Source organism: Bufo gargarizans, chromosome 3, assembly GCF_014858855.1.
Source record: "Bufo gargarizans isolate SCDJY-AF-19 chromosome 3, ASM1485885v1, whole genome shotgun sequence".
Lineage (NCBI taxonomy): Eukaryota > Metazoa > Chordata > Amphibia > Anura > Bufonidae > Bufo > Bufo gargarizans.
The window spans coordinates 334,352,605-334,368,776 of record NC_058082.1 but is presented as its reverse complement, the minus strand read 5'-3'; the positions used below and the strand labels follow the sequence as shown (position 1 = coordinate 334,368,776).

The window sequence follows — 16,172 nt, the reverse complement described above, 5'->3', positions numbered from 1 at the left end:
GTATATGACCACCCTCTAGCTGCTCACTTATATCTTCCATGTCGGTGAGAAGAGTGGTGAGCAGTGTTCATTCCCTCTCCAAGCAGGGCAGGAACATGATGCACTCGGTGTCTGGCACTGTTTTGAGGGAGTTGTGGGGTGGGCTCTGTTTTAAAGATTGTAATTTAGGCAAATCTATTACATTATTATACCTAGTCACCACGATTGGGATTCTCTTTGGTGCTCCTTGAAACCCTGGGTTATGCAACATCCCCTTTATGGAATACTTGATATACCATTAATGTTTGATGTATTTGGCACATTAGAAAGGAGCAATATACACCGATACAACTAAACGGAGAAGTTTTGTTTTGTCAGTGTATATTGTTCTGGATATGCACCTGCAGTCACCTGTATATGCTTTGGGCCAGATTTTGGTAGGAGGACTTAAGATGGAGGGTATATGTGGCGCTTTCTCCCACGAAGATTGGGAATGATTCAGAATTGATATGCCTATAAACTTACCTGGAGCACCAAGACTTGGGCATTTTGGCTGTTATTACAGACAAGCTAATGTGTGGTGGCGAACAGGGCATTTATCTAGAGTTTTGTTTCCCCTCTCCATTGAATATATGAAAATATATGCATTATAGTTTTCTTATAAGATGCTTCCAAATTAACCCTTTTTTTTTGTTACTACAGGGAAGTGCCTTACTTTGGATTCCTGGTGCTGGAATAAAACTATTTGCAGTGTTCTACACACTGGGAAATGTTGCGGCACTAGCCAGGTAACCATTCATGTTTCAACCCCCAAAGACTAATCGGCGACTGCGGAAGGAAAAAGCAGTAGTATAGTGTTGTATTACTGTGTGTTACATGTTTTGCATGGTGTATTACAACCATGTAATACATCATTTACTTGAGTCTGCCCGAGTGTAGTCTGCTCTTTCCATCTGGCCTCCCCTTGAAGCGGTTGTCCGCTTTTTTATATTTATGACCTATCCTTAGGACTGACTACTCTCTGCACCCCTGCTGATCAGCTGTTTGAAGAGAAAGCAGCGCTCGTACTTGAATAGGAGGCAAGTGGCATTGTGTAGACAGTTAATACACACCACTTACTAAGGGTACTTTCACACTTGCGGCAGGACGGATCCGACAGGCTGTTCACCCTGTCGGATCCGTCCCTCCGCTTTTTCGCTGTGCCGACGGACCGCCGCTCCGTCCCTATTGGCTATAATGGGGACGGGGGCGGAGCTCTGACGCAGCATGACAGCGCAAGGCGAAAGGCCGCTGGACTAAAAGTCCTGCATGTCCGACTTTTTAGTTCGGCGGCCTCTCACTGCGAACTGCCGTACAGCGCCAGAGCTCCGCCCGATCCCCATTATAGTCAGCGGGGATGAAGGGGCGGTCCGGCGGCACAGAGAAATAGTGGAAGGACGGATCCGACAGGGTGAACAGCCTGTCGGATCCGTCGTGCCGCAAGTGTGAAAGTACCCTAATGTATTGTGATTGTCCATATTGCCTCCTTTGCTGCCATTATAAATTTTTCTATCCAAATATACACTGCTCATTTCCAGGGGTTGCGACCACCCTTCAATCCAGCAGTCATGCTTGCTCACTATTGAAAACGGCACCAGCGTTTCTGATGGCCAGGACCATGGGAGCTCGTATAGGCCAGTGTTTTTTCCTATAGTGTGCAAGTGTGGCCACCACTGCTGGATTGTAGGGTGGTCATAATCGTGGAAACGAACAGTGTCTGTGATGCAAAGGAGGCAATATGGACAATCACAATACATTAGTAAGTGCCTTGTATTAACTTTCTCTACATGATAAATGACAATTGCTAAAGTGACACAACCCCTTTTAAGTAAAAAAAAAATAAAAAAAAAGTTACAGTAGTCACCAAAGCCTTATTGCTTTGGAACAGTCTCAGTATGATATTAAGAGCTAGAAGCAGCATGAAAATGAACAGGTAAGAGACTGACCACTGAATTGCTCATCTCCGCATTTAGAGACTGGATTAGGGAATTGCCGATACAGCTCTTGCCTCATATAAAGGCACACTATAATGTAAATTTTCCTTCCGGGTCATCTGTCTTGAATGGTTGATATGCCTGCAGATGAGTTCTGTCACATACTGAACTGCATGACTTGCATTCAGAAAACATCCTTAGGCTACTTTCACACTAGCGTTCGATCGGATCCGTTCTGAACGGATCCGATCATAATAATGCAGACGGAGGCTCCGTTCAGAACGGATCCGTCTGCATTATATTGGCATATAAAAGCTAAGTGTGAAAATAGCCTCTGACGGATCCGTCCAGACTTTCAATGTAAAGTCAATGGGGGACGGATCCGCTTGAAGATTGAGCCATATTGTGGCATCTTCAAACGGATCCGTCCCCATTGACTTACATTGTAAGTCTGGACGGATCCGCACGGCCAGGCGGACACCCGAACGCTGCAAGCAGCGTTCAGCTGTCCGCCTGTCCGTGCGGAGGCGAGCGGAGCGGAGGCTGAACGCCGCCAGACTGATGCAGTCTGAGCGGATCCGCTCCATTCAGACTGCATCAGGGCTGGACGGAAGCGCTCGGGTCCGCTCGCGAGCCCCTTCAAACGGAGCTCACGAGCGGACAGCCGAGCGCTAGTGTGAAAGTAGCCTTAGTCATTACTAGTCATGGGTTTCTGCATCTAGCAGTAGGTTTCCATTAGGCCTTGTTCAGACTATGAAATCTAAAGAGAGACATGTACTTTCTTTTTTTGTTTGCTAAATGTATATTTGCTTATGATAATTGTTCTTATCCTGGGTTTAAAAATAAATAAATTACATCTTAGATTTTGGAAGCTGTGCATCAGCATTTCTACATCTCTACATAAATCTGGCGCACCCACCACCAACTAAAGAGGTTTTAAGACCGGCGTCTAAAACACAGTTTTTAATAATTGGCTCCGCATGTTCATATCTGACTCGGCTAGCAGATTCAATGTACATGCCCATAACTAGGGGCACCTCTGTGGAAACCTAATGCCTTGTTTCCACTGAGCGGATCGGTTCGGGTCGGCACAGTTTGGAAGATTTTTAATGGTCCGGTCTATTTATGTAAGCGTTTCCACTGCAACTCGGGCCGCCAGGTCCATATGTGGTTTAGAAAAAAATGTGTAGCGTGATGTCACACTAGTGCGACAACGGTGTTTATGTTGCGCTTATGTTTGACGTTATTCAGGCCGCCAATCGGGGGAATGTATTGTGTGACGCAAGTAGCTCCGCCCTAACTGAACCGTTCCATTTTTCTATGGCCCTACATCTGAAGCAGGACTCTGAATGGTGCGGTACGGTTCGCTTGTATGGATCGCTTTCATAGTGGAAACACCCAAAATAGCAAACCATACCGAATCCGATCCGATCCGCTCAGTGGAAACGAGGCATTACAGACCCCAAGTGTAAGTTGAGGGGGGAGGGGAGATCAGTCTGTTGTGAGGGTCATGCAATAAATCTACAGTAGTCTTGGTTTTTGTTATAAACTACGACTGAGAAGTGAAAGGTGTTTAAGGGCCTCCTCTCTAGCTGCCGGGTGCCTGCCATTTTACACAGCAGATACCCAGAGGCATTGACTGTGATCGATAACTGTAAAATCCCTGGATCGCCTAAATGGCTTCCCCATGCCGAGATTGACAGAGCAGTTAGGTTGCTATGGCAGCCGTGGGCCTTCTTAAGGCTCCCAGGCCTGAATCTCCCAATGACAGCAATGTTAGGAGTTATGCACACGACCGTATGTATTTTGCGGTCTGCAAAACATGGATCCGCAAAAAATATGGATATTGCGGAACAAAACAGTTGGCCCCTAATTAGAACAGTACTATCCTTGTTCCTGATGGAGACAATAAAAGGACATGTTGTTTTTGTTTGCGGAACTGACATACGGAAACAGAATGCACACGGGTAAGGCTGCAGCTCTCTATTATTTTAGTAATCAAGTAATGCCCCTTCTAGCCATCAGGGCCCAGCCACAGCGCCAGTTAACTAAAATGTCCTGATGATGTGTGTACATGAGGATCCAGTGCAGCGCTGTACAGGCCAGTGGGTGACCTCGGAGTGTTAGTAATAACAAGCTCTTCACTCACTCTATGGTCACATGGCACAAACGAATCATCGATGCAAAAAAATTGCATCAAGCATTTTTTTTTGTGCAGAGTTAATTGATTAATTCGAGTAATCGTTTCAGCCCTATACACGGAGTAATTTTTTACATTTTATTATTATGCTGACCCATTGAAATGAATGGTTTCGTAAACAGTCCGGGGAAAAAAATGGAACGGACACTAAAAGAAAAAATGTTTGTGTGCATGAGCCTTTAAGGTATGAATCTCCCATAGGCATTGCAGTCTATTAGATAAGCAATCAAACGATTGCATGTTCAATGTTCCCCTAGGTCAGGGGTAGGCAACCTCCCGCTCCCAGCTGTTGTGAAACTACAACTCCCAGTATGCATACTTGCTCTGCTCTTCTAAGAACTCTCATAGAAATGAATGGAGCATGCTGGGAGTTGTAGTTTCACAACATCTGGGAGCCGGAGGTTGCCTGCCCTAGGTCTAGGAGGACTTAAAATAGTAAAAAAAAAAAAAAAAAGTTTTTACGAATCTAAAAAATTAAATGTAAAAATTCTAATAACCCTCTCCTTTGCCCATATTAAAAATAAACTAGAAAAAAAATTGGCATCACTGTTTCCCAAAATGCCTGTTATAATAAAATATAAGCACATTTCCCAATTATTATTTTTTTTTATTTTTTTTGTATTTGCAACCCCCCCCCCCCCCCCCAAAAAGGAATACAATTGAATAAAAATTATCAAAAAGTTATACACTATAAAATGGTATCAGCATATCACAAGAAAAATCACCATCACGCAGCCATAGATAAATCTAAAGCTATAATAATATAGAAGTTATGGGGGGTCAGATTTTTATGATTCAAAGACAAAATGTATTTTTTGCCAAAGTTTTTGTTTTAGCAAATGGCATTTATTATGTAGACAAAGTTAATACTTCCTAATGTTTATTGACTGTCCATGTTGCCTCCTTTGCTGGCTTGATATATTTTTCCATCACATTATACACTGCTCGTTTCCATGGTTACGACCACCCTGCAATCTAGCTGTAGTGCTTACACATTACAGGAAAAAAGCACTGGCCTCTCTAGTGGCCAGGACCGTGGGACTGCAGTATTTTTAAGTATTAAGTAAATCACAAGAAAAGCTATATAAATGTGCTATCACTGTAAACCAATATAACTGTGGCAGAACTACGTTGTGTGTGTTGTTTTTTTTTTTTTTTTTTTTTTTATATAGAAAGCACAGCAAAAAAACAAGCTGTCCTGTGAACAGAAATATTAAAAAGTTAAGGCTCTGGGTAGTCGGGTAGTGAAAAACAGGAAATTAGGGTTAAGATACCTGAACAGACAGTAACTGTGATGTGCAATTGTATCAACTAACCATTCCTAAGCATAGAAAGGAGGCATTTATATTTCAGAGTTTCCTAATTCTCTCTCTTATTATGGTTCCAGCACCTGTTTTCTTATGGGTCCACTTAAGCAACTTAAGAAGATGTTTGAGCCGACCAGATTGATTGCTACAATAGTTATGCTGGTGAGTATTGAAACGCCCGTGTCTGGGATGGTTGGGGGCACTCTCTCATATTTGTATTTCAGCGTGATGCATAGAAGGAAGCTGGTCGATATTAACCTTCAGTAACCCTGTTATTTTCCTGTGAACTTTCACTGTTTCTATGTATCCCTTACCTCCTGTTCCCTTCCAAATGCATGGTTAAAGTCAGACTATTAAAAAATCTGATTAAAGACCGGTATACGTATAGGATGGTAAAATAAGATATCCTCCATTACACATACTTCATCAGTCACCCAGAATCTGCTGGTTTTAGTCGACATGGGTCTGATTTGTGTGTGACGAGCTTAACACTTTATTATCTCCAGAGTCTATAATTTTCCAGGTGGCCGATGGACTTTAAATAATACCTACCCTGTTCAATTCGTTTATTGCATTTTTTTAATATCCTTTCACAGCTTTGCTTGGTCTGTACCTTGTGTTCCGTATTTTGGGTAAGTTTAACGTTCTATATATTTCTTTGAATTGTTTTGTATAATTTGTGATCACAGAGCCCTCAGTATTAGGCCTCATGCACACAAACGTATTTATTTTGTGGTCCGCAGAATGGAACAGCTGGACCCCAATAATACAGTATTATCCTTGTCCATTATGCGGACAATAATGGGACATGTTCAAAAAATTTTCAAAAAAAGAAATACGGACATACGGAAACTGCACATGGAGTAACTCCCGTGTTTATTATTATTTTTTGATAACCTATTGAAATGAATGGTTCGGTATACAGTCCGCAAAAAAACTCAACAGACAAGGAAAGAAAATACGTTTGTGTGCATGAGCCCTTAGAGTGTACTGCATACAATGTGTATCCTGCTAAAATAGTACCGAATGTAATATCCTATTACAGTGGTCTGCAAAGTGCGGCTCGCGCGCCACAAGCGGCTCTTTAGACCCTTCTATGCGGCTCTTTGGTGCGGGCTCCCACGGCGACCCATCATGCACACTACAGAGGAATCTTGCCTGTGGGACGCATTTGCGTTCCACAAAGCAAGAGAGGGCGTGTTCGCTAACTAGTATTAGCGCACGCGCATCATGACAGTGGCAGTACGCACCTCCTTCCAGAGTAGACGTCGGAACGAGGAGGAAGTGACTAGGGGTATTGAAAACTTCCTGGGCAGTGAACTTCCTCTGCCAGAGACAGCACACCGCTGCAGGTGGGCGCTTTCTTTGAACGTGACTACAAGTCAGTGTACCTCCTTCTACAGGTGACTCAATTATTTGGCATCAGCATTTACTTGGCATGTGTTTAAACAGCAAAAGTAATGTCTGCAGACAAGTTTAATAAAAGTAAAAAATGCTAAAGATAAAATGAAATAATAATCAAGATCCAAATAAAAAAGAAAGTGCATATAAAAGTATGTAAAAACACACTCTGGGCTCATGCCCACGAATGTAAGGGCGCCATGCCTGTGCTGCGGACCGCAAATAGCAGTCCGCAATGCACGGACACAGACCATGGGGCAGCTGCATGAGGATCGCGGACCCATTCACTTGAATGGGGTTCGCGATCCGCATCCGACTGCCCGCACCGCAAAAAAGTAGCGCATGCTGAAGTGAATGGGTCCAGGATCCGGGATATGAGTGCTACAGAGTGCTTCCGTGGTGCTTCTGGCTGTGCCTCCGCACCGCAAAAAGGTAGCGCATGCTGAAGTGAATGGGTCCGTGATGCGGACCCAAGTAAATGGGTCCGCGATCCTCATGCAGCTGCCCCATGGTCTGTGTCCATTCACTTCAGCATGCGCTACTTTTTTGCGGTGTGGAGGCACAGCCAGAAGCACTCTGTAGCACTCATATCCCGGTTCCTGGACCCATTCACTTCAGCATGCACTTTCTTCCTATATATTTTAGGTTTTAAAAATGTGGCTCTCAAAAGAAATTTCAATCGTGGTTTTGGCGATATTTGGCTCAGTTGACAAAAAAGTTTGCCCACCACTGACCCAAAGCATACTGCAAAAGAAACCAAAGAGTTTTTTAAGGAAAAGAAGTGGAATGTTATGCAATGGCCAAGTCAATCACCTGACCTGAATCCGATTGAGCATACATTTCACTTGCTAAAGACAAAACTGAAGGGAAAATGCCCCAAGAACAAGCAGGAACTGAAGACAGTTGCAGTAGAGGCCTGGCAGAGCATCACCAGGGATGAAACCCAGCGTCTGGTGATGTCTGTGCGTTCCAGAATTCAGGCTGTAATTGACTGCAAAGGATTTGCAACCAAGTATTAAAAAGTGAAAGTTTGATTTATGATGATTATTCTGTCCCATTACTTTTGGTTCCTTAACAAGTGGGAGGCACATATGCAAACTGTTGTAATTCCTGCACCGTTCACCTGATTTGGATGTAAATACCCTCAAATTAAAGCTGACAGTCTGCAGATAAAGCACATCTTTTTCGTTTCATTTCAAATCCATTGTGGTGGTGTATAGAGCCAAAAATGTTAGAATTGTGCCGATGTCCCAATATTTATGGACCTGACTGTAAATATAAACATGACATTGGAGGGAGAGTCTTCAGACCCTTTCACTTTTTAAAAGTCACGTGTCGCTTTTTTTCTGCCATTTTTTTTCTGCTGATCCACTGAAAGGGGTTCTGTGGGAATTAAAGAAAATGCTTAAATATTATTTTATTGGGGGGCAATCATCAGGGGAAATAAAATGGCCGCCGTCATATTAGTACACACAAAACCTGTCCTAGTCACACAGCAGGACACGTTGGTTCACGACACTGAACTGAAGAGCTGCCTCCTAATCCTCTGGTTATCAGGGATTATGATCTTGAATACAGTTAAGGCCACTTCACACTCTCATTTGGTGCGCATCCGTCATGGATCTGCACAGACGGATCCGTTCAGATAATACAACCGTTTGCATCCGTTCAGAACGGATCCGTTTGTATTATCTTTAACATGGTCAAGACGAACACCACTGAAGGTCAATGGAGGACGGATCCGTTTTCTATTGTGCCAGAGTGTGTCCTAGAAAACGGATCCGTCCCCATTGACTTAAATTGTGTATCAAAACTGTTATTAAATAGAGAGGCTCCACCAGCAGACTACTGGAGCTCAGCCTTTCAGTTACCAGCTGAAAGAAAAGGAATACGGGGGGATCTGTGGATCATGCGCTGTTATGGGGGGGGATCTGTGGATGACGCGCTGTTATGGGGGGGATCTGTGGAAGACGCGCTGTTATGGGGGGGATCTGTGGATGACGCGCTGTTATGGGGGGGATCTGTGGATGACGCGCTGTTATGGGGGGACCTGTGGATGACGCGCTGTTATGGGGGGACCTGTGGATGACGCGCTGTTATGGGGGGATCTGTGGATGACGCGCTGTTATGGAGGGATCTGTGGATGACTTGACACTATATAGCATCTTATGCTATATGTGTCATCCACAGATCTCCCCTATAACAGTGTTTCCCGAGTCCGGCCCCGCCACTCACAGCAATATCTAAAGAGTATTCCTTAACCGTTACCCTGCAGTAACGTTTACTTAAAATGTAAATCAGTGCTATGAATTGATCTTTTAATACCTTACAAAATCAAATACAATGAAGCTCCGGTAACAAGCAGAGCGGGCGGCGGCGTAACGTCACTCACTCGCATGACGCGCACTTTATGAATGACGCAGGCGCGTCACGTGACTAAGTGACGTTACGCTACCGCCCGCTCTGCTTGTTACTGGAGCTTCATGGTAAGGTAAAATAAAGATGTGCTTATTTAACCTCTTCCGGACATGGGGCGTACAGGTACACTCTTATGTCCTGGTACTTAAGAACACAGGGCATACCTGTACGCCCTGTGTATTTTCGATCACCACGGCGGGCAGCGATCGGAACCCCGTGACTGCTTAAATCATTGTATGCGATCGCAGAAAACCACAGGTCAATTCAGACCTGCGTTTTTCTGCGTTTCCGGGTTATTCGGGTCTCTGAAGACCCGATAACCCGGAACAGGAAGGTAATGGTGGTGTGATTTCACCCCACCAATCACCATCCAGCGGTCCTGAGAGGGCTGGTGACATCACCTCTCAGGATCGCCTCTGATTGGTTGGTGGACGGGACAGTGCTTAATTCAAATGATGCAAGCGCTCCTCTCCTCCTCCTTTTGTGTTCCGGAGCCGGAGGAGAGAGGATCTGCCTGCACCCGTCTCGTCGATCGCTGCCAGCAGCACCCAATCTGTGCCCCAGCACATAGGGAAAGCATAGGGAAAGTTTGGGTTGGGCAGGGAAGATAAAGGGAAAGTTAGTTTGGTTAACTTTTATTGCATCATCCTAAGTTAGGGTGTCTGGGGTCCACAGCACAGCTGTGTGACCCTAGACCCCCCCAGGGGTGCTGGCGCTTTTTTTTTTGTGTACGCTGACTGTGGCTGGCACTTTTAGCGTCCGGCCACTGTTGGCGCATCGCACACCCCACCGCTGATCAACTTCGGACGGTTGATCAGTGGTTTCGAACTTTTTTTTCCAAATTTTTTGCCCTTTTTTTTTTTTTTTTGTTGTTGTTGTTTTTTAATTTTTCTGTTACTTTTAGGGTGAGTTCATGAACACCCGTGCCCCCACACACACGCACACCAAATAAAGATTTCAACACACGCAGACACACACTCCCCTATGTCCGCCGGACGTTCTCGGCCGAGGAGGCATACGCCTAGCTTGCCTCTGACTCCGAGAGTCCCAGTGAGGACGAGGATAACCCCACATTCCTGTTGTCATGTCCTCCTTATCATCTAGCGATGATGATGAGCTCCCAAGGCGGCGGAGACGCCGCCAGGCGGAACACGGGGACCGCCATGTTAGGGACCCTGTGGCCCAGCCTAGTACGAGCAGCTCTGGGGCTCGTACTGGTTTCCCGGACCACCAGTTAAATCCACTGGAGCACCCTGCTGGTGAACTAGTCTGGTGTAGCCCAGAGCGATACGAGCTTGTGCTTCCTGATTTTGTAGGCCAATGAGGAATCCAGATTTCCACAGTGGGCTACACTGAATATGACTCTTTTTGTCATTTTTTTTCAGTGACCCACTGGTAAATCTGATGGTGGAGCAGACGAACCTGTACGCCCAACAGTTCGACGCTCAACACCCGGGCTCCTTTTTGGCCAGGCGCAGTGGCTGGACGCCGGTCAGTGCAGCCGAAATGAGGACATTTTGGGGCCTCGTGCTGCATATGGGCCTGGTCAAGAAACCCAGTGTCAGGCTGTACTGGAGCGGGGACGTCCTATACCAGACCCCACTTTACAGTACGGCCATGACACGCTCCCGGTTTGAGGCCATCCGGAAATGTCTCATTATACCGATAATGCAGCATGTCCCCCCCCATCCCCCGAGGTGATCCTGCCCATGACCGTCTGTATAAGATACGTCCGGTCATCGATCACTTTGGGGCCAAATTCATGGAGGCCTATGTACCTGGAAGGGAGGTCGCGGTTGATGAGTCTCTCGTTGCGTTCAAGGGAAGACTCATTTTCCCCCAGTATGTGCCCTCCAAGCGGGCGAGGTATGGCGTGAAGCTATACAAAATTTGTGAGAGTACCTCAGGGTACACTTACAAATTTCGTGTATACGAGGGTCGAGATTCCAGGATTCAACCCCCAGAATGTCCTCCCACTCTGGGTGTTACCGGGAAACCTGTGTGGGACCTTATGTACCCACTGGTGGATAAGGGTTGCCACCTGTATGTGGATAACTTTTATACCAGTATCCCCTTGTTCCAGTCCCTTGCCGCCAGATCCACGTCCGCCTCTGGGACCGTGCGGAAAAATCAATGCGGCCTCCCTGCCCACCCCCTCCAGGTACCTATCCCCAGGGGTGAGACCCGTGCCCTTACCACTGGAAGCCTGTTGCTGGTCAGGTATAAGGACAAGAGGGATGTCCTTATGCTGTCTACTATTCATGGTAACGGCATAACCCCTGTCCCTGTGCGAGGTACCGCGGCAACGGTCCTCAAGCCCGATTGTATCGTCGACTACAATCGGTATATGGGAGGAGTTGATCTCTCTGATAAAGTCCTCAAGCCATATAACACCATGCGCAAAACCCAGGCATGGTACAAAAAAAGTTGTGGTCTACTTGGTACAGGTTGCCATGTACAACTCTTTTGTGTTGTCCCGGAGCGCTGGCAACACAGGGACATTCCTCCAGTTCTATGAGGCAGTCCTCAAGGTCCTGATCTTTTCGGACCGGGAAAGAGCAGGCCAGAGTACCTCGGGAACTGTAGGCGCCCGGATCGTCCCTGGCCAACACTTTCCAGGTGTGGTCCCCCATACTGGAAAGAAGGGACGAACCCAAACAAAGTGCAGAGTGTGTCGCAGGAGGGGAATACGGAAGGACACCACTACTCAGTGCGACACGTGCCCCGATCATCCGGGCCTCTGCAGTGACGGTTGGTTCAGGGAGTATCACACTTCCATGGAGTACTAAAGTTATATCCCAATTTAGCACTGACATTGGATAAAAAAAAACTGGTTCTCAGAATTGAGACTAAAATAATTTATTAAAAGTAGACATATTGGGTATCGCCGCGTCGGTAATAATTTCCTCTATAAAAATACCCCATGACCTAACCCCACAGATTAACACGGTCCAGGAAAAAAAAAAGGTGCAAAAAGATTTTTTTTTTGTCACCTTACAGAATAAAAAGTTTAATAGCAAGCGATCTAAAAGTCATATAGCCCCCAAAATAGTGCCAATAAAACAGTCTTCTCATCCCGCAAAAAATGAGCCCCCAAGATAATCGGATTTAAAAAAAAAAAAACGGACTCTTAGACTTTAGCGATACCCAACAAAAACATTTTTTGGGGTATCGCCGCGTCCGTAAGAATCTCCTCTATAAAAATACCCCATGACCCAACCCCCCAGATTAACACTGTCCAGAAAAAAAAAACGGTGCAAAATAAGTATAATAGCAAGCGATCAAAAAGTCATATAGCCCCCAAAATAGTGTCAATAAAACCGTCCCCTCATCCCGCAAAAAATTAGCCCCCACATAAGATAATTGGATTTAAAAAAAGACAATTTTTGTATCAAAAAGGAAAATATTGTCAAAAACCTAAATAATTTAAAAAAAAAATGTAGACTTCTTAGGTATCACCGCATCCATAAGAATCTCCTCTATAAAAATTTCCCATGACCTAACCCCCCAGATTAACATGGTCAAAAAAATAAAAAATGGTGCCAAAACCGTTATTTTTGGCACTTTTCCATTTCAATCTGTTTTTTCCGGTAACAAAACAAGGGTTAACAACCAAACAAAAGTTAATACTTATTACCTTGATACTGCAGTTTGCAGAAATGCCACATTTGTGGTCATAAACTGCTGTATCAGTAAAAGGCAGGCCGCAAAAGGAAAGGACCGACATGGTTTCTGAAAGGCTGATTTTGATGGCCTTTTTTATTGACGCCATGTCCCTTTTGAAGCCCCCCTGATGCACCCCTAGAGTAAAAACTCCCTAAGAAACTACACCCCTAAGGTATTCAAAACTGATTATACAAACTTTATTAACCCTTTAGGTGTTCCTCAACAGTTAAAGGGGTATTATCATCTTAATGATCACTGTTAAATCTGTTAATGATTTAACAGTGATCATTTTTCAAAATATATTTCATTAACAAATCCCCACCCCTTAGAAAAAAATAAACCTATACTTACCTGACTGTTGTCTTCCGTCTCCCCTGGTTACGGTCACCGCTCGTCTCAGGAATCGCGGTGGCCGCGCGTGCACAGACGACTTTTCTTCTGCCGGCCGCGCGCTGTACTGAACGCGCACGCCGAGTCCGCGCATGCGCCCTGGTGACTTCTTCCTGGCAAGTATACTATACTGGCCAGGAAGAAGTCACCAGGGCAAATGCGCAGACTTGGAGTGTGCGTTCAGTACAGCGCGCGGCCGGCCAGGAGAAGACATCAATGAAGATGGAGGCCGCCCCCTGCCGAAACCAGGAAGTGGACGGAGCGTCGGGAGCAGGCAAGTATAAAACCGCGTCTTGAGAAAACCCCTTTAATGGCAAATGGAGATGAAATTTCAGAATTTCTATTTTTGTTAACCTTGCCTCACAAAAATGTAACATAGAGCAACCAAAAATCATATGTACCCTAAAAATAGTCCCAAAAAATGCCACCTTATCCCGTTGTTTCCAAAATGAGGTCACTTTTAGGCAGTTTCTACTCCAGGGGTGCATCAGGGGGGTTGAAACAGGACACGGTGTAAATAAACCGGTCCATAAAAATCAGCCCTCCAAAAACCAAACCGCGCACCTTTCCCTCTACTCCCCGCTGTGTGGCTGTACAGTAGTCTACGGCCACATATTGGGTGTTTCTGAAAACGGCAGTCAGGGCAATAAAAATAGTCTTGGTTGGCTGTTAACCCTTGCTTTGTTAGTGGAAAAATGGGTTAAAATGGAAAATTAGACAAAAAAATAAAATTGGACAAAAAAAATTCATCCCCATTTGCCAATAACTCTTGTGCAACACCTAAAGGGTTAACAATGTATGTAAAATCAGTTTTGAATACCTTGAGGGGTGTAGTTTTTATAGATGGGGTAATTTTTGGGTGGTTTCTATTATGTAAGCCTTGCAAAGTGACTTCAGACCTGTAGTGGTCCCTAAAAATTGGGTTTTTGTAAATTTCTGGAAAATTTCAAGATTTGCTTCTAAACTTCTAAGCCTTGTAACATCCCCAAAAAATAAAATCATTCCCAAAATAATTCAAACATGAAGTAAGCATATGGGGAATGTAAAGTCATCGCAATTTTTGGGGGTATTACTATGTATTGCAGAAGTAGAGAAATTGAAACTTGGAAATTTGCTAATTTTTCCAAATTTTTATTTTTTTTACTTGATTAGAGCAGTGTCATGAAGTACAATATGTGACGAAAAAACTATCTCGGAATGGCCTGGATAAGTCAAAGCGTTTTAAAGTTATCAGCACTTAAAGTGACACTGGTCAGATTTGCAAAAAATGTCCTAGTCCTTAAGGTGAAATAAGGCTATGTCCCTAAGGGGTTAAAGTAGCCCGCCCGCATAGCAACAAAACGGCGATTATTCGATATTTGGATTCGTCAACAACGAATCCCATTATCGATAGTCGATTAATCGTTGCAGCCCTAATTATCACATTATAGGTGTCCCCCTCCTATTGATCTCTATATGAACCTGAAACAGTAGGTACCTAAAAGATATGACGGTGGATCTTATTATAGACAATAGATCCTGTGAACTGTATCTAGTTTCTTTTAGGTCTGGTTGCTATGGGTGATGCTGTGTTTACCTACTGCAGGTGCCACCATATGAATACCTCACTATTGGTGGCTTTCTTAGTTTATATTTACTTCTTTATATTGCCTTTATACAGCGGCGTATAGTTCATGGATTACCCCTGTTTACTTAGCCAATATATGCCAATAAAGAATGAATATCCCTCTGGTGCTTCAAGCTATATGAGATGAGGCAGTGACTAGATCAAGGACTTACCATTCCTCAGTGTGTAATCTCTGCTGCTGTTAGCTCCGCCCAGGGTGTGTGGCTTATTCTATACCAGAGCTGGAGGCCAAGATCTATCTTGCTGCACGCGTGCCAATATCGGCCATTCCCTGTTATAATAGGTGGTGGAAATATGCCAAGTCTGAGGCAATCCACTCCTACATTAAACATCCCATGCTCCTGTTGACATGTCACCCTGTCTGTGGTGACATAGAAACGCATTGAGCGACCGCGATATTAGGCAGGGAACAAATGCTTTATAGATGACAGCGATTTGAAATGTGGGGGACGTTATGGGCTATTAGATAGTAAGTCCAGAACATATAAGCCACTTTGCCTGTGATTAATACAGTCCACACACTTACTGTCATCTACATAGAGTTGCCGGGATACGCTGATACATATAAACAGTGTGCCCTTTTAGCTGTTGTCCAAAACAAGAAACAGCAGCTTATATTTATTATTTGGCAGCGCTATTTATAGTGTTCCAATATTACTGGAGTGTTAAGAGAAGTTACTTTATTTCCAGTTGGATACACTATTTTTTATTAGAGTGGAGGGGTTTGGCTGCACCATATACAGTTGGGTTCAAAATGATTCAACCCCCATTGCTGTAAAGGGTTTTAGGGAATTTAGTGTACATTTGTAATTGTGCTCAGAATGAAAAGGACTTTTTAAAGACCCAAATGCAACTAAAATGACATCAATTGTTTTTATAATACAGTATTAAATGTTTTTTTTGGTGATTTCTTCATTGACACAATTATTCAACCCCTTAAAGACTACCACTCTTAGGCCCCATGCACACGGCCGTGTTTCACGGCCGTGTGCGGGCCGTGGAACCGCGGCATGGATCCCTCCTGAGAGCAGGAGCGCACGGCGTCACTGGTTGCTATGACGCCGTGCGCTCCCTGCTGCCGCCGCAATACAGTAGTACACTGGTATGATCTATACCAGTGTATTACTGTATTACTGTACTGTGCCGGCAGCAGGGAGCGCACGGCGTCATAGCAACCAGTGACGCCGTGCGCTCCTGCTCTCAGGAGGGAT

The 16,172-nt window shown here is 44.6% G+C and overlaps 1 protein-coding gene across 3 annotated transcripts in view; it reads left to right on the top strand.

Moving 5' to 3' along the window:
* SFT2D1 (SFT2 domain containing 1) overlaps positions 1-16,172 on the top strand; it is a 140,597-nt gene that overhangs the window by 102,227 nt on the left and 22,198 nt on the right. For all 3 annotated transcript variants that reach the window (XM_044287358.1, XM_044287356.1, XM_044287357.1), the window contains exons 3-5: positions 682-767; positions 5,540-5,621; positions 6,056-6,091. In XM_044287358.1, the coding sequence (XP_044143293.1) occupies positions 682-767; positions 5,540-5,621; positions 6,056-6,091 (204 nt within the window). The remainder of the gene's footprint in view (positions 1-681; positions 768-5,539; positions 5,622-6,055; positions 6,092-16,172) is intronic.